Genomic DNA, 19343 nt, shown 5'->3' with positions numbered 1-19343 from the left:
GAGGTAGGCACATATCTGTTTTGGTTTTCTGGGACTGTTTGAATCTGAGAAGCAGAAACTCTGGAGCTCTCACCAAAAGAGCTTCCCTTTATTTCACCGATGGAGGCCGACCCATCAGGAGCATCAATCATTCTGCCAGCAGCCAAGTCAAGATCACGAGAAGTTAATGTTTGGGAGTACTGAGTATTTGTTTCTGCATGACTTTCATCGTGGGTTTTGACAATGACAAATTCTGTTTTGGTGTCAAGAAGTCTTTTATCAGTGCAGATATGAGATGATGGGCTTAGGAGTGAAGAGATTACCTCAGAGTTAAAATTCTGGGGGAAAAGTGACTCGTACAGAGCTCCATAAACTTTATCTTGATGGATGGGAGCAGTGCTGCTTTCGCTGCTAACAGCTGAGGTTGTGCTGACACTCTTGGCATTTTCAGGAAAAGACCTCTCAGTGTGAGAAATGAAGATTTCATGATGGTTGGCAGCAGAGTCTGCACTGCTAGCTAACTTGTCATTTTGAGGATCAGGACTTGGCCCTGTAACAGTGGTGTAGTTACTGTTGTCAACACTTGTCAGGGAGGACTCACTATTTGAAATTGTACTGTCAACTGTGTCAGGGGCATCAGACTGATGATGTGGTAAAGTCCCACTGGTGGATTCATTTTCTTGGGGGATATAATCATAAGAATTATTGCCCGAGGCGACAGTTGCTGCTTCGTAAGCTGAACTGTCAAGCACAGTTGGTGGCTGGCTGGCTAGAAGGGTATGTTCAGCCTGGGTTTGAACAACAGAAGCTGTTTCTGAAGTAGCTATCAGAAGAGCTGATTTGACATCATTTCTGCTTGAGCTGTCGTGAACTGGAATGTTCTCTTTCTCCTCCAGTGAGCCGGTATCATCAAGTTGCAGCTCAGGAATGGAAGCAATTGGAGCTCTCAGGGTTTGCCTCTGCACATCCGAAAGATCAGAGGCATTCGTAAGAGGGCCCTTTGATTCTTGTTGGGTGTTCACAGTGATAACTGGGACTGACGGGGACTGTGCCGAAAGAGTGAAGTACGAGTCAGTTTCATTTGCAGCTACAGGGGGAGGTGAAGGGATGTCAAATTTACTGTCGCTGTCAAGCTCTGGTTGAGACATACTGAACTTCTTTCTGTTCCCTGGGTCCCGTTCCACAGGTGTCTAGAAGAAGATTAGTTATACTTTAACTGATGAAATACACAATACAGTTTTAACCTGACAGATCTGTGTTTTTACGCAATGATTTGTACCCATGTAAACAAAAATCATTATTAAAGTTTCACATTATGAAGCTGGAGGGGTAGGTGATGCAGCATTTCACTACTCTCACCAGCAACCCAAGATTGAGTTATAGACATAGATTTTCACATTTGTGCATTAGCGACCTGTTCAGAGTGTACCCCACCGAGTTGAATAAATGTAAGCAAATAGATGGGCAGATTGATTCTGTTTTTATGTTTTAATACTTTAGCATTAAAACAAATTACTTGGTTGGAGTTAGGAATTAAAAATTACCGGGTTTGGTTTAGAAAAAGTTCATGGTTTGGCTTTAAATACAACAGCAGCTACTTCTTTTACAGCATATTCAACAATTCATGCCCATGAATATGAGTGCAATTATATGATCATTTCACAATTTGCTATGAGACCGAGCTGAAAAAAAGAAACCCAATAAATTTAGCACATAGCAATACAAAAAGTATTATCAGGACAGATATGTTCCTTCAAAATTGCTCTTAGTGATTTTAAACAAACTCAATTTTTCAAAAACCTACAATATTGATTCACTGTTACCTCTTCCTGCTCCTCGATGCCTTGGGTAGGAAGACCAAAAGTGCTCTTTGACATATTCTCTTCATCTTTCTTCTTCTTCTTTCTAATACCAAATGAAATGGTTGCAAACCTCTTAGGCTTACGTAGGTCCATCTCTGAGTAGCTTAACGCTTTGGCCTTAGAAAGACAAAAGTACAGGAAGTAAGGATGGAGTGTAAAATGCTCTTTAATGCAAAAGGAAAGAATTTGTTAACAAAATACACGAGGTGTAACTACAAATCTCTATGCATGAGACTTGTATGGCTTTATGCCATTAAAAGCAACATACCTTGCTCAAACACTACCCTTCACCAAAGAAAACACATACCAAACATATTATAATCCCTTGCTACATGTTAATTAGAAACCATCCCTAGACTGTGTATTCCAATGGTAAGAATGAGGATATTACTCAATTATACTGTAAACAAGAAAGTGAGTTGACACCCTAACTTCATTCCTAAAAGCTGCTCCACCCTGAGAGGAATGAAAAACTAGTAGAACATGGTTAGCTAAATCACCAGCAACAGCACTGCTGATTAAACTATTATGATTAATGAAACTGAGGGCAAGAGAAAAAAAAAAAAAAAAAAAAAAAAAAAAAAAAAAAATAATCGGATCCTATAATTTCACAGAACTATAATTTTAAAAAAAAACAAAAAACAAAAAACGCTGCCAAACAAAGCAAAAATAAATCCATTTATTATGTTAAAAGTCAAACTTTCAAAAGTAGAGCATCAAAATACTTTAATAATATTTTTTGCGGGCTTGTCTAGGGAAACATTGAGTCAGAAGTGGTGATGCTCTTCTAGTGGTTATGTTTTGTCAATCACGAGTGAGAAAGGAAAGTAGAAGTCATTACTTTCTATCAGACAACAGTGAGATACCAAACTGGGTGTGCCTGTTAGCATTCTTTCTTTGAGGGAGAGTTTGGAAAGTATGAGAAGCTAATAAAGCATCTAAATAGAGATTTAAATAAAGTTTCAGTCGAGTCAGTGGTTTCTCCTAAATGTGAAGTCTCATATGTTAAGTAAGCTATGTTATCAGAATAATACTTTACGTAAAAATGTGGACAACCACAGAAAACAAAACTCTACAATCTATAGGGAGATTAAGATTTAAAAGGCTGAAATATTTATAGGTAGGACAAATCTTTCTTTGTTATTTCAAATCAGTGCGAATCCAAAAATCTCAGCTCGACTTATAATTAAATTAAAAAGGAAATAAGCGTTTCTTTTTCAGCTAAATATCTCCATGAATACAATTTAAAAAAAGCTTCAAGTCCTCTATATTAGATGAAAAAAACCAAGGGAGACAATGTATATAACGAATAAGCAACTGCATGTCAGAGTTCCCAACATGCTCATAATACTGTTTATGCATTCTACACTTATGGAATAAGTCTATCTTAACCTTTGGACATTTCTGGCAAACAGTGCAGCGCCTGGTGGGGAAACGAGAGTCTTTTTTCAGACTTATTTGATAATGAAGCGCATTATGTTCTGCAGTCAAAGAAATGTTCCCATCCATCAGCAATGTTAACCTACTCTGCTGCCAGGCCTTAATCTTCACCACAACGCTGCTTAGCAAACTTCTAGCACCCTCTTCTGGTGATAAATTCCACTTGCTTTCCTTCTTCATTATATTAACATGAGGGCCTCTAGAGAGTTGATGCCCTATTGTGAGTAGTCATATACAGGGATTAGATCATAAGCAGGGCTCACTTTTATAGGGATAACTCAGTTGAGAATTTAATAATCCATCAACAAGACTGTACTGACATGTACAGTGCACATTTGAATCATTATGAGAAGCATCGTTCTGTAAAATAAGACCCCGAGCTATGCAGTAAAACACAGCTGGCATAGAACCAGCATTGAAGAAGGGCTCATGAGGTAGCATTATATATGTTTAAGAAAAGAAAAAAAAAATCTGGTCCCAAGAAACTTCTTGTTGAGACAAGTTTCCGATTTCTGACTGCTCAGAGAAAAACTTTAGATTTGTCCTGCAATCCGAGAGGGGAAGATTTAAAGATACAGCAACAACTGGATTTTATTCACAAACTTGTGTCAAAAAAGGAAACGTATCATCTAGGATTACTTGCGTGTGATACATAAAAGTGAAACTGTAGTTTGAGTCGGCTCTATCACATTTCATGTGAACATCCTGCTTTTACCCTCAGTCTTTAGTTCTGGGTAATTTACAGCCTTGTAGAGCCTTGTGCAGTTTCCTATGTGGAAAAAAAAAATAATAGTGAAAGTTTCTCATTTACAGCAATAAATTAAAATGAAAAAAAAAAGGGAGGTGGAGATAGAGAATTGCCGGAAACAAATGAGGTGCAGATAACATCTTATGAGGAAACTGGTAACACTTTTCATAATGATGATCATCTGAGGGCAGGGCAGAGTGGTGACTTTAAACTTGTTGCATGTTGGGCAGTCAGCCATGAGCTTTCAGTTGCCAAGTTTGACAAAACACTCGTCGTCTATAGTGGCTGTCTAACATTATCCTACTTTATTCAGAGCCGTGACACTGCAGGTTTAGGGAGAAATATCAAAACGAATCTCCTGCTTATATTTGGGTTCAAAAGCTGAGAAGCAATAAAACAAAAGAAAAACTGGAGATTTGAAATTAAATATGCAAGACTTAAAAAAACCAAAAAAACCAAAAAAAACCCCAAAAACCCCCCCAAAAAAACCCCACACACCTGACAAACCTTTCACACAGGGATGTTTGTATCAGCACCACATATTAATGAACCCAAAGTATTTGTTTTCTTCCCCCTCCTACAGCTGGTATAGTTTACTACTTGTTGTTTTTGTTTTTTTTTTATAAATTGCTGACTACAATGTTATCTTTATGTAACATAATACACAGTTTCTCAGTGTAGTTACCAGAAAATAAATAGAATATACAAAATTTCCAATAACTGCATGTGAAAAAGAGCTCACTAGTTACGACATCTTCACTGACCTTAACCCTAGGTGCGGTGGCATAAACAGGAGGCAGCTTGCTGTCTGGGTCATTGTTGTCAGAAGCGGGCTCTTCGTCGTCTGCGGTCTCACTGTTCGCAACAGCTCTGAGGAGTACAAAAGTTTAAAAAAATAAAAATAAAAAAAATAATTAAAAAGTGAATGGATCGGAAATATGCTGAAAGAATATCCATGATTGACTGACCCCAATTACAGAATTTGTACTACTTACAGTGTAACAAAGTAAATTATAGGCTATGCTCAAAACTATGAGGAGGTTTATGTAACTCATGTACTATTGTGTGTATGTATATATTGACAGATTTATTGTTTGCCATCCAGTGTGTGCATTACAGAGGGTGCAATTTTTGTTGCCTAACAAAATGAAACAGTGAATCACTGCTAATGGAATGCTGAACAGAACCGGCTACACAGAAAGTGAGCTGGTGCTTCTTAGAACTGAGATCAATGTTGCGAACAAAGGTAAATCAGGCCATTAGGATAGATGACGTACTTAAAAACGTACGCTGACACCTAAAAAAAAAAAAAAAAAAAAAAAACACTGTAAAGAAAAAAGGTTGTTTTTTTAATTGAATTGAATTATTAACCAATTGGACCAACCAACCAAGTGGAGCGACAGGTGCTGCCTTTGTTCGGTCATCAGCACGGCCTCTAATTCATGTACCGCTACAAAGGCTTCAAAGTCAACAGAGAAGCTCCATCAATAATCACAAGCTGTCACTTCATTAAACAAGCACAACAAAGGTCTCTTTATGCGCAGGATTTTTCCGCTTTACACGACCGGATGCTCAGACAAGAAGCCAAATGACAAGCAAACACGTGGAGCTGTCACAATTTATAGATCACTGTGTTGAAACTCTTCTAATCCAAACACACTTATTTGCCACAAGTATGCATGAATATGCATTTGGCCTTTATGTGTACTGTAGAGTTGGGTGAAAACTGCTCAGTCTTTTTTGTAGTTTTACTGATAAAAGCTGATATGCTCAGGCTGCCTTAGTCACACAAAGGGTTTTTTTTTGTTTTGTTTTGTTTTCTCCCCCCTGTGGTTGGCAACCCAAGAATCAGTCAAGTAACTAACCACTGCAGTATCTGAGACACAGGAGTAGTTTCTGGTAGAACAGATGTCCTAGAACAAGAAGATGAGTCATATCTTCGCCCCCGGGTGAATGCTGTTTACATATCAACACACAAGACACCCAAAAATGTGCAAAGCCTTTCACCGTGTGAAAATGCCACAGCTTAGACTTGTGGAAAAAAAATGGAAAAAAAAATAAAGGTCTTCCTTTGATGAAGTTCAAAGTGCTTCCTGTACTTTCTGTCTGTCTGTGCTGTGCAATGTGAGAGTGTTAAGAGATAAAAATCAGACCTACTAAAGTCCTGAAGCAAACACACAAAAATAGTTACTACTTTAAAGGAAGAGTTTCACATTTTTAACACATCTATATGGTAAATTGTTAGATGGGTGGTGATCAGCTTAGTTCAGCATGAAGTCTTTAAATCATAGTTATTTACCTGCCCACCCAGTCTTCTAAGCTAACCCCATACACAAACACGGGTATCATTTTTTACTCTGTAGTCACCAATGACCCACTACTCTACAGTTCCATTAGATGACCCATAATTTTAACATTTCAGAAACAAAAATAACTTTTATACTGCTAGTACTAGATACTCGTTAGTCCTTCACCGTGTCACTTTTGAGTGAAGAGAATGAGGGCTTCTTCTATACTAGCTGGTTATGAAAACTACACTTTTTCATTACACCACATATTTCAAGCCTGTAGAACAAAAATGCAATCCACTTTTTGGCCAAATTACATTTCCTGTATTCCTTAGTGTTGAATATTTCACAATTTTACTCTCATTAAATTGTGAACATAATCTTTAATCCCTGAAATGATTCCATCTTGAGCCATCAGGTTATCACTGTGTTCAAACTTCACCAAAGTCTGACCAAGTCCTACTGCCTGTAATGATTGTTGTGAACTGTCGACATGCAGAATGGAGGACGAATAAACATGGTAGGAGCTTGTCCGTCTTTCGCCTGGATGACCTAATTATTATGTACAATGCCAATGCATTATTTCGGTGCCTGGGTTACTGAGCCTTTATAAGTTTGATCCTTTTACTATGTAAAAACTACATCTGGAAGTTCATGTTATTTTTTTGTTTTTTTTTTAATGTTCATGGTCTTGTCTATGTGAAACTTTATTCTAATGCTCTGTGTGCATGCAGTGTCAAATCAGAAAGTAATACCTGCTCTTATTAAACCACCTAGTAGTGGGTAAACACTGTAAATGAATACTTGATTATTCATTAATCCACACCGAAACAAACATGTTGCTAGTATTTCAAGAGAGCCTTATTGCCAGCTGTTGGCATCACCACTTTAACGCACCTCTTTTAAAGTATAACACCTTCATGTTTAACTGTTGTGTTATTTAGAACAGCGGTCCCCAACCCCTGGGCCTCGGACCGGTCCATGAGTCGTTTGGTACCGGGCCGCGAGAGTTGAGGCTCAGGTGTGAAATGTATGGTTTTCAGGGTTTTTAAATCGGTTTTCAGCGTTATTTTGTTATCGTTTTGATCGTCAACTCTGTTTTCCTGGGTCTTTTCACGTGTGTTATGAATAAATCTTTTTTTCGGTACCGGTATTAGTTTTAATTTGTTGTATTTATCCGCGACACCTTAAAGGCCGGTCCGTGAAAATAATGTCGGGCTTAAACCGGTCCGTGGCGCAACAAAGGTTGGGGACCGCTGATTTAGAATACACAGCTATCACCATTTGATGCTCATCACCACAATCACGCACTTTTTAGAATACAGACACAATAAAAGCGTTAACAACGGTTTCTTTGTCATCTGCAGGAAAACATCCCACAGTTTAAAAACATAAATAAATAAAATCCATGTTTGTGTGGCAAGTGTACTGATAAAGATCCAAAGAAGTGTAGTGTTGACAGTTATTTGGAAGACCAGTTCTCAAATTTTGGATAACATTTACTCTCACAATTGTTGGCATGGGAGGTGTTGAGAACTCTGATGAAGTCCAACAACATGACCCATCACAATTTTCAATCTGGGAAAGGAAAAAACAACAACAACAAAAAACCCAACATATAGCGAGAGAGTTTTTTTAAATTTGGCTGTTGATTCTTTAGAAACGGCAGCAGAGGAGCTGAAACACTTCTTTGCTCGCTTTGAGGTGTCCCACCCATCACAGTCCCCTTACCAAAAAAGGGAAGAAGAAAAAAAAAAAAAAAAAAAAAAAAAAATCTACTGCAACCTGCCTGTATGACCGGCCAGTAGTGCTCACCCTGGTGCTGAAGTGCATTGAGAGACTGGTCTGGATCATATGTCCTTCATCCCTCCCACATTTGATTCGATTTCCCGCATGACACATTTGAGTCCCCTGCTCTTCATACTGTACACCTACGACTGTGCTCCCCCACTCATCACAGTATCACCATTGTCAAATTTGCAGACGATAACACTGTGATGTCATTTCTAGTAGGGGTGATTCTGCCTAAAGGGACAAAGTGGTGTGGATGACAGGTTGGTGCAGGGACAACAACCTGCTACTGAACACAACCAAAACCAAGGAGATTGTTGTGGATTTCAGAAAAAAAGAAAACAGACATTAAACCACTTTACAGCAATGGTGTTGGGGTTGGACTTCCACTTCCTGGGAGTTCACATCACAAGGACCTGTCCTGGGGTGTGTACAAAGGGGAGCTGGCAAAGAAGGCTCAGCAGAGACTTCATTTCCTGTGAATCCTCAGGAAAAATAACATCCCTCAAAAGCTGCTGTTGTCCTACTATCAATGTTCTATCAAAAGCATTCTATGCTACTGCCTGTGTGTTGTTACCCTCTCTGGACAAACTGCAAAGCTCTCGCCGTCACAGGAAATACCATAAAAGACAAAATAAATAAACAATGCCCAAACTCATCATGCACAACAATTAGCAATAATTTGATCTCATTGTGAAAACACGTTTCCAATAAGAGCTGCAGAAAACCTCCCATTCTTGACATCTTACCTCTGAAATATTATTTGAAGTTATCAACTAGACTGTCCTTGTCAAGTGGAATCAATGCCCCTTTATCACCAAGAACTGACTGAATAGAACAAATATGCACGTATGAATGACTTAAACAGCATTGTGTAGCAATGCACTGCTCAAAGCATATCCTTGGTTTGAAGTACAAGGCCTTCTCTGACTGATCCATTTTTCAGCACTTTGTTATACAATTTAATGCAGTGGTGTGAAGAAGAAGAAGAAGAAGAAGAAGAAGAAGAAAAAAAACCCACTGCCAAAATACAGCATTCTTAACTCAACACACATTGAGTTTTACCTTGCTTACTCTTCTGGAACAGACATAACAGGTTCAACAATACAGTGACTTATTGTGAACTCAGCTGGATGTATTAAACACCCTTGTGCTGAGACATAAATGTTACCAGCATGCATCACCAAATACAATAGTGTAGCTTGTGTGTCCAATTGATTTGTAGTTTCATGACAATGCAACAGGCATGTGGAGTGGCAGGTTTGTCTACAGAACTTCCACTAATCCATAAAGCCACAAAAGAGCGCGACAACCTAAAGAGTGGGTGTGTGTGGTTTGTTTGGAACTTCAAGTTTCCTGCAACGTAATACACTGGTGGTAAGGTTTCCAACACATCCAGTGTGACTTTGACCTCACCCTTGAACTTTATGAAAAGAGATGGGAGTCAAAACAAACAATAAAATGAAGATTTATTTCTTAGATGATGAAATCCTCAAGTCTTGATAGATAAAATCTGGAACATGGATTAAAACAAAATCCTCAAACTAATAACAAAAACAGATTCAGTCTACATCTGGAAACAAGTCTATCTTGGTTGACCATCCACAGTGTCAACAATTTAAAAAAATCCTTTCATTCACAGCAAAACAATGTAATGTAATTCTGCACTTAATAGTTTATAAAATGATTTCTAGATGTGGCTCGTATAGACAATCAGTGGATAAAAGACTACCAAGACTGACCTGAATATATGTTTCATTCTGCTTTATGTTTACACTACTGCAATATTTGATTGATTATCAGGGCAATCGTGGCTCAAAGAGTTGGCAGTTTGTCTTGTAATCGGAAGGTTGCCGGTTCGAGCCCCGGCTCGGACAGTCTCGGTCGTTTTGTCCTTGGGCAAGACACTTTACCCTACCGCCTACTGGCGATATGGCAGCCTCGCTTCTGTCAGTCTGCCCCAGGGCAGCTGTAGCTTGCCTCCACCAGTGTGTGAATGAATAGTGGAATTGTAAAGCGCTTTGAGGGCCCCGAAAAGCGCTGTATAAATGCAATCCATTATTATTATTATTATTTTTGAATGATGCATGATTTTTTTTATGCATTGTTTAAAAACTTTACCCTTGCATAACCTCCATGTGCAAAGGCAGTCACAGTGTCAGCTCGCTGTTTATTTTTCTCTGTGCAAACACAAACCGTCACTGGCACTCGTCTACAAACACATGAACAATATGATTCTATTGTCCTGGCCTGTGATTAGTAGCTTAACCTCCACCCCACCTGTGTCTATATGCACACCCAATGGTGACTTATACATCCTTACAGCTTTAAAGCATGTCTTGTTTATTGCCTTGCAAACATTTGTGACCAAAATCACCATTCACACATTTTATTCTGCTACCTGCCACCTACTATGAAACACCTAAGACCTCAAGGTAAGGTTGAAATCTACCAACCAGATCAACTAAGTCAATGTTTACCCTGGAGAATAAAATGAACATATCCTGTTTTTTATGACTTGGAACTCCTGAAACCGTTGGGGTCTCATGCACAGCTATAATTTATGAATAGACAGCATAAAATGGGCCTGTGAGGGAGGCCCTGACAGAAAAGTCTAAACTAACAATATAGAAAAAAAACCTAGGTTTACACTGGACGCCTTTCCATTTGATTATTTTCGTCTGGTTTGAATTCTGCATTATATCAGATAATGGTAAAATGAAACACTCCATCTGAAGATTGAATTTGAGCTTCAAGGTGATTTTTCTAACAGAACTTTGCCTCAAAAAGGGGTGGGGCTTGTGAAATGGCCTAGTTAAGCACCAGATTTGAATTATTGGAAGTTACAAACTGAGGACACATGCAAACGTTTTGCTGCTGAATTTATTTATTTTTTGCATGCAAGCTCGATATCAGTTTCCAGCATGCCATATCATAAGACTATGGACAAATATGCAAAAAGCATGTTTCTGCTGAAGGGGACAGTGCTAAGCTAAGTATGCTCTTACTTTTATCCAACTCTAAAGTCCCTTGTGGCTCTATAATTATATTTAAGTGTACTACCCATTTCAAAAGTTATTGGGATGTTTGCCCAAAAGCTCACAGTCTAGAAACATCTCAACTTTTTTTTTTCCACAGCAGTGAGGATTGCTTAATTTGGACTTTTCATTTAGGCTACCAATGGAAACAGCAGGCGCAGGCTACTTGCTGAAAACTAAAGTTTATCTGAAGCTTTGCTGCTCTTTAAAGCGTCAGAAGCTGCTTATTACCCCTTGAGCAATACAGCAAATGCAGGCATGAAAACAGGTCACTGAGTCAACATCACGGCACTGGGTAAGCATACCTGAGCACCTTCTGGCTGTCATTAGCTGACTTCTCAGAGTCCTTCTTGGACTTTGTCTTGAATTTGAACAACTTGAACTTCTTCTTCTCCCCTTCGTTTTTCTGCACATCCTTCTCCACCGATTCGTCCAAGTTGGCTTCGCTCTTGGAGAACAAACTTTTCAGAGACTTTCTGGTTGAACTCCTCTTCGCCATCTCTAGTCTACTGGGTAACGTCAGAGGGCCCAGTGAGTCGGGTCTTCTTCCCCACTGATCATTCAAAGCCGATGAAAACAGGCGAGGGGCAGAAAAGACTTACTGACAGCTGTTGCTCTGGCTGCCTCATTTTGTGTGCAGCACGCAGAGCTCAGGTGCGGGACACGCCCCCCGGGGAACACCCAGCTCAGACAAACAATGACACTCACTGCAGATGATCACCGGTCTTGTTAACATATTTTTGCAATGGAAATTAGTGCAATTTGTTTTTATTGGCTTTACTGTCTTTGGTGTTACGTAGTTCAGCAATTATTACCCACAGAAATTCAACGGTTTATTAAAAATACACTGTCAAGGGCCTTAATATGCATATGTAAAGACCATAAAGGCCAAATTTTTACATTTTTTTAAATAAAAAAGATGTTTTAGGTGCTAATGTAATAATAATAAGAATAATAATCTCGATTTAATTAATTAATGCTTTAGTCAGATATGAAGGGAGCCTTAACATGGTCAAAGCTTTCTGCTTTTATAAATCTATCTATCTATCTATCTATCTATCTATCTATCTATCTATCTATCTATCTATCTAATGATAAATCCACGCGTAAACGTATTACTTTACACTGATGCGTTACAATGCGTTGTTTGTATGCAGTCTCCACGGTTCTAGGACGACATCGCCTGGCCTGTGTGCAGTTTGCAAGTCAATCATCAGGCGTGTAGATTGCTTTGCCACAAGATGGCATCCCAAGATTGCTCAGTCAAATCAGAGCGCTCTAGCTGCTCAAAGTTCAAGCATGTTACCTGTTAAACCTGTTGACTGAGGTGATGGATTGTGCATAAAATAAGGAACAAACAGAGAATAAACTGATTTCTTCCTCCTTCTTCCTTGTTCCCAGTAGCGTTACAGGTTATGGCTCATATAACTCTCTCATGTGGCGATGAGTGAAGAAAAAGAAGCCCTAATTTGACTTAAACCGTTTCTGATAAGGCAAGGCAAGGCAAGTTTATTTGATAAGATAAAGAGTCGTCATTTGTTTGGTCATACACTAACGCTTTGCTGCATTTCTTTACTGAGAGGGCCCCTACTCTTTTTCTATCATGGTGCATGACAGAGAGAGAGTGAGCAGATGACAAAGATAAGACACGGAAAACACAAAACACATGATCTCGCTTTTATTGGGGGGGTTGGGGTGAGCTCATTCTGGTCACATTGTACTGGGAATCCCCTTTGGTGGCCTGTTGGAGCACAGTGTGAGAGACTTTGAGAAGAAAAGGGTGTTTTTGAACATTGGGGGCTGAAGATTTAGGTTTAGCCCAGGAAAAAAAAAGATTAAAAATACCTTAAAGGTTTAATCCTCACAATTACTAAAAATGTACATGTACCAATTTGTGCATCACATTCTACAGCGAGAGACTCCGTGACATTCCTCTCCTATACAGTCTAGTTTTACTTTATATTTACTTTAACACTGCTTCCCCATTGCCAACTCTACCCAACCAACCAACTAAAAAATTAAATAAAATAAATAAATCATCTATCCAGTCCATCGATGAAAAAGTTAGCTGCAGTTAAACATAATGTGCTGGAATCAGAGGTTAAAATGAAGTAGTAGGTAAAATCCTGTGAAATGTAATTGTTGGGTTTTTGCTGATTATCAGCAAATGTTCTGAAGCAAATGAGAGAAATTGTGTGATTATGAACTCACATAACAGAATGAAAACCACCCATTTTTTATCTTTATATGTGAAACCTTTAGACCCATTTAGCTGACTGCTACAACGTCACAACCTTGTGTTATTACTCAGTGCCCCACACCCATGTTTATTGCCTTTACCGCTGACTAAAAATAACTGCTACTGAAAGTCAAACATTAAGGCAGGATGAAGTTCAACAGAATTTATTAATCCAGGTGAAACATGATTCAAAGGAAGCGCATAAAAAAATGGAAACATTTGAAAAAACCAACACATTTGTTGTCTTTTTACAACAATCACTGGCTATCAGTGAGCTAAACTGAAAGGGAATGCTGTCAGGAAAAAGGGCTGTGTGTTTGTTCACTCAAGGCATAGCCACCGGCATGAAAAAGCACGCAAATAAACACAACCATCCCTTTTAACATTATCGTCCTTGGAATCTTTCTCTTGAATTAAGACAGAAAGCTATTTGATGCTCAGGGGTCATAGCATTTGTTCGTGAGATAAAACATCACGAAACGATTTGGTGCTTGTCCAATACAGGCCCTCCTCTCCAGGTAAGAGGCCAAGGGGCAAGAGGCTTGGTTACTTTTAAAAACAGTCATCAATTACTCACCTATTGCTCTGCTGCTGTGTATAATGTTAAACAGACATGTGACCAATTGCTACAAACTTAACTTTTATGTTTTTGTTTAGGTTTTTTAAACTGCTTACATTTTATTATGTAATCTTTTGCCAAATTATTAATATTTGAATTTAAGCAAACGTCCTTTCTCTCACACACAAATTGGCCACATCTATATACCCACAGTATGAGTATACTGTGAGTATACTGTGAGTATACTGACATGAAGAAAAACAGATTTGAAATGTTATGGATAGCTTCAAGCATTTCAGATTGAATAAGTCACAGTTATATGATTAATAAGGGCAGGTCATGTGTTTTAATTTACATCCTCTTTTAATCACCTTCTATTAACTGCCTAAAGTGTTAAATTCAAAAGTGGTCAATCACTTACTGTAACAACTTCTGATGTCACCTTGCTTTTTTTTTTTCAATCTGACAGGGTAAATTTCCCAAATTACTAACTCAAAGGTAACTTGTTACAAAGTTATCAAACCCCAATCCTGTGACTAATGGACAATCTAACACAGCGGTCCCCAACCTTTTTTGCGCCACGGACCAGTTTATGCCCGACAATATTTTCACGGACCGGCCTTTAAGGTGTCGCGGATAAATACAACAAAATAAAACTAGTACCGGTACCGAGAAAAAAGAAGATTTATTCATAACACACGTGAAAAGACCCAGGAAAACCGAGTTAACGATCAAAACGATAACAAAATAACGCTGAAAACCGATAAAAACCCTGAATACCATACATTTCACACCTGAGCCTCAACTCTCGTGGCCCGGTACCAAACGACTCACGGACCGGTACCAGTCCGAGGCCCGGGGGTTGGGGACCGCTGATCTAACATACAGTATGCACAAGCCACAGTGAAACTAATTCTGTGAGTAGCAATTTAAGGTTATATGTCATAACCCTTCAGCATCATCTGAAGGGTTATGACATTTCTGGTTATGACTGGATGTGTAAAGCGCTTTGGGGTCCCTAGGGGGGACTAGCAAAAGCGCTATACAAATGCAGGCCATTTACCATTTACCATTTCAAGACATAAAACTACAGCCAAGTTGAGCGCTACACCCTCTGGCTGATCTGCTCCTGTGCCAAATTTTGTATGATGTGTTCAATCTATGTTTTCACCTGCAGCCAAGTACTCTTTGCCTAACCTGTTGCACAGCAATGGCATGCTGTCAACTGTCATTCAAAGATATTATTTTTTAAGATCAAAGGTGTTGACCAATGTATTGAACGATAAATGTTTCATTGAGTTGTTAAACAAATAAATATAGCAGGTAGAAATAACTCCTCTGCAGTTAATTAAATCTTGCCGATAGGGATAATCATTTTGTTCCTAAAGAATGTTAATTGAGACCAAGGTTTAAGTTGCAACTGAAAACATTAAGCAGAGTTTAGTGACTTTCCTGCTTCAGACAAAGAACTCCCGATTTATTTTTGTTCTGTATCTGTATTTGCTGAACTGCTCTCTTTGCCGCATATACACTGAGTCACTACCACAGTCACTGTTTCTGAGAAAAGAACTGGATATAATGTGACAGGTGCTTCCACTGCTTATATAACTTCCCATTAATGTCTGGTAATCGTGACAGCTAACTGTTGTTTGTACTAAAATATATGCGACTTTAACTTTCAGTTTGATCGGATTGCTGAAATTTTTTCTTTACAACATAACACATGTTGGAAGTCAGGCGTCCTTTTCAGGGGTTTGTGGGATTTCAACAGTAGACGCTGTCCTAAACGAGGTGTTGATGAAGTTGAAGGTTAAACCACTAAAGACTGGGTGTTAGTTATTCAAATGGTTCAATAGGAGAGGTGTAGCAATAGTTTTCTGCTCTGTGGTAAGTCCGTTCTCTGTGATGCTGCAGGCGAAATTTGTTCTGTGAAAATAATGGACGCAAAGGAAATGACTCCATTTGGACATATAATTGAACTATCAAGCAGTGATACCTTTAAAGGCACATCGTGACTGTGTCTAAGGTCTCACTTTCCCCAAGAAAGTGAGAACGTGCAATTTCAACGAATCTGAAACGGGATAGTAACTTCCCTGGAAACTTTCCTGGAATCTTTGCTACCTTGACATGCATAATGAAGAATGTAGAACACACTAGGAAGGGGAGGTATCTGATTGCAAGGTCCAAGAAAGAAATTCTCATCATTTTCTTTTTCACTAACTGCATGATTGCCTCTTAAAGGGACAACTTGAAAGACTTGAAAGACTTACCTTTGTGACGCTCAAAGGTTTTTTGTTTTATTTTATTTTAGTGTATTTCTTTCATTTTCGCTTGCATAATTTCTGGGTGGGATGCTTTGGAACTGCATGAAGGTTGGAGCTGCATTGGTTTGCTGTTCGAAATTTGAAATACAGGGTGTTAGGATTTTAAGAGATTAGAAAATGTAGAGACATCAAGTAGATGAACGACACGAAAGACACTTTCATAAAAACGCGTCATGTCAGCCAGGAAGTAGTGGAGCGATGACAGATTACCGCCATTGTTTCTAAAGCAGTCTGTTATTTTTAGACTGATATGGTAATACTTTTTACTGACTTGTTGACAATCCTGTCATCTGTTGATGAATAAATGTATTTCTCAGGTGAGGTATATACAAAATACTACAGTTGGAGGTTAAGATATTAGGTTAAGATATCTCTTGTAATATCTTTTATGGCCAGACTGATTTGCATATATTTGCACACAGAAAGTAATAATGGTCTGATGGACTCGTGGTTTAAAGGGAAGAAGGGCTTTAATGGTCACGCAGTTGATTAGCCTTGGCTATATGTAAATTTTAGCTTTGTGTTCACTTTGCTAAAATTCACCACTCACATTTTAAAGCCTTACTTCCTTGAAAGATCTGTTATCAATTGCCTGTAAGTGATAACTGAAATGCTAAGCTAATGTTAGCTTCTAATATATTGCCCAGATATTGGAAGCAAATATTAGCTCAGGATATAGAGAGGGTTGTCTGCCAGTCAGAAGGCTGGTGGCCCAATCTGTCCAGTCTGCATGTCAAAGTATCCTTGGGCAAGATACTGAACCCAAAGGTGCCCATGATGCTTCCATCGGGGTGTGAGTAAGAAGGTAATTGTTAAACAAGATACTAATGCAAAGAAAAGAAAAAAATGTTTGTATGAATGCATATGTCAAAAGTACTTTGAGTCCTCAGTTAGGTAGCAGAAAAGCTCTAAATAAGTACCAGTACATTTACCAATTACCTATTGAGTGCTGGCAGCAAAGTTAAATATGGGCAAACCGCAAGACCTGTGGCTCAGTGTCTTTTGGACACAGTTTGGCCATCATGCATGGCACCAAACACAGCATATGAGCATAAACACATTATACCGATACTGTGGGGGAGGGGTGGTGATTTGGGCTTGTTTTGCAGCCACAGGATACAGGTACCTTACAGTCATCAATTGAAGTATGAACTCATCTGTATATCAAAGTTTTCCAATGTCAAATGCAAAGCCATGTTTCTAGCTAAAGCTTAGCATGCATTATGACCATCAGCCCAGCAAGTCTCCAACAGAATGGCTAAAAAAGAAAAGAATCAAGGTGTTGCAATGACCCGGTCAAAGTCCAGACCTCAACCTGATCTAAATGCTGTGGTGGAATTTTGACTGCCATGCATAAAAAATGGCAGTAAACCTCACTGAACTGAAACAATCCTGAGAAGAAGAGTTGGCCACGATTCCTCCGCAATGATTTGAGAGATTGATGAAGTCATAGTGAAAACAATTAGTTCAAGTTATTGCTGCCAAAGGTGATTAGTATACTTTTTCACACTGCCGTTGGCTTAGTTTTTATTGAATAAGTAATATCATGTTTTTAAATGTTATGTGTTGTTGCTCATCTGAGGTCATCTAATTTTAAGATTTGTCATAGACCAGATCATTTTTTATTTTATTTTACTGTGCTGTGATATGCTAAACTTTAGTTTTGATGAAGGGTGTTATTACTCATTCACGTAACTATACAAAGGCCTAGGCTTGACATCAACATTCAACAGTCTCTTTAAAATAGTTTCACATTAGGGTAAAGTAGCTAGAAGTACCGATAGTAAAATGATTTCATATGAAGCTGTAATGCTATGAGAATTGATTTTACATACATATATACAGATAGTCTGTATATGTTTAAAAAAAATGTGTATAACAGCTGTAATGAGAGAGAGAGACCCAACTATTTCTATGTGATAAGGACCTAGTCTACATGTTATTTTTTTCCCTTCTTTTCATAAAAAACATTACAATGGGGCTTTTTTTTTTTTTTCCAAATTCTGAGAGCACCTTCTGCATCTATTGCTCACTTGCACAGTAACATGAATATGTAGCTGGCAGCTTGCCAGAACAGTAGGGTTTCCTGTCACCATGGTGGTTTGCTCACATTAAAGGTCTGAGAGTGTTTTTATTCTGGTCAGCGGTGTGTAGGTGTTTTCTGTGGGGTTCTCCCCCACAGCAGAGATGACAACCAGAAAACACTACAGAATGAGAAGTCACTGCACAGCAAAAAGAAAAAGAAAGCGGTTAAGAGAGACAGATCAAGAAATACCTAATACAATTACTGTAATGAGCAAACCATATTTACAGTAACTTTAAAGTTTAGTTTGATTGAAACTGTCTCATTGCCATGGAGAGACAGCGATCAAGTAAGAGAATTATATTGGGGTTTGGTGTTCTTTTAAGTACAGTACTGGGGTAAAAACATTTGCCAATTCTGGGCATTCACGACAGTTAAATATCAATTTCAGTAGCAAAAACAGCAGTGGTCTTGGATGTCAGACGCTTCCCAAAGTAGGTTCTAAACACTGGGTTTTAATTTGGAACTCTATTTTAGTACAACTTAATGCGTAATAAATCTAGACCATGCTTTCTTTGCAAAGACGGGCAATAACAAGTCAAGGCCTGCAGTGTTTCTTAGTAGTTTTTTAAAATTTGGGCTTGTAAAAATACGTTAAATAACCAGAACATCAGGATAATGAGTCACATCCATTTTGGAAAGATTTCACATGATTCTGTGAGTCAGTCGAACCAACCTGCAAATGAAAAGAAATGGACTTACCTAAACCTAATCATACCAAAACACAAAAATTGCAATAAAAACGACTTGCTTTATCCGAACAAAGCTGTGAAAGCAAGCACAAATATACGTACCTTACATTTATAAGTGATGCTTCTGTGATTCACAGTGTTACTCACCTCTTCCCATTAAACACTGTGAGCTCTTGACAGTAACACAGCAACAAAGAACTCCATAATAGGAGAATGTGTTGTGAGACTCTGTAATTTTGTAATATTGTAACATTGTGATCTAAGCACACTTTTTTCACTGGTGACTTAGTGACTTAATTT

General features: G+C 38.5%; 1 protein-coding gene across 1 annotated transcript in view; it reads right to left on the bottom strand.

Annotated features, from left to right (window-relative positions):
- Positions 1-11741, bottom strand: part of crybg2 (crystallin beta-gamma domain containing 2) — a 37232-nt gene extending 25491 nt beyond the window's left edge. The window contains exons 1-4 of the mRNA XM_085446182.1: positions 11452-11741; positions 4794-4899; positions 1803-1958; positions 1-1169 (exon numbers count right to left, since the gene is read on the bottom strand). The exon at positions 1-1169 is cut by the window's left edge and continues 1452 nt beyond it. Of these exons, the coding sequence (XP_085302308.1) occupies positions 1-1169; positions 1803-1958; positions 4794-4899; positions 11452-11645 (1625 nt within the window). The 5' untranslated portion in view covers positions 11646-11741. The remainder of the gene's footprint in view (positions 1170-1802; positions 1959-4793; positions 4900-11451) is intronic.
- Between the last annotated feature and the right edge of the window lie 7602 nt (positions 11742-19343).

The sequence above is a fragment of the Copadichromis virginalis genome, linkage group LG22 (genome assembly GCF_057382275.1).
Source record: "Copadichromis virginalis isolate Kocher_CV1m ecotype Utaka linkage group LG22, C_Virginalis_male_GT1.1, whole genome shotgun sequence".
NCBI lineage: Eukaryota > Metazoa > Chordata > Actinopteri > Cichliformes > Cichlidae > Copadichromis > Copadichromis virginalis.
The sequence above is the reverse complement of the archived record's forward strand: the minus strand, read 5'-3'. Positions and strand labels throughout refer to the sequence as shown.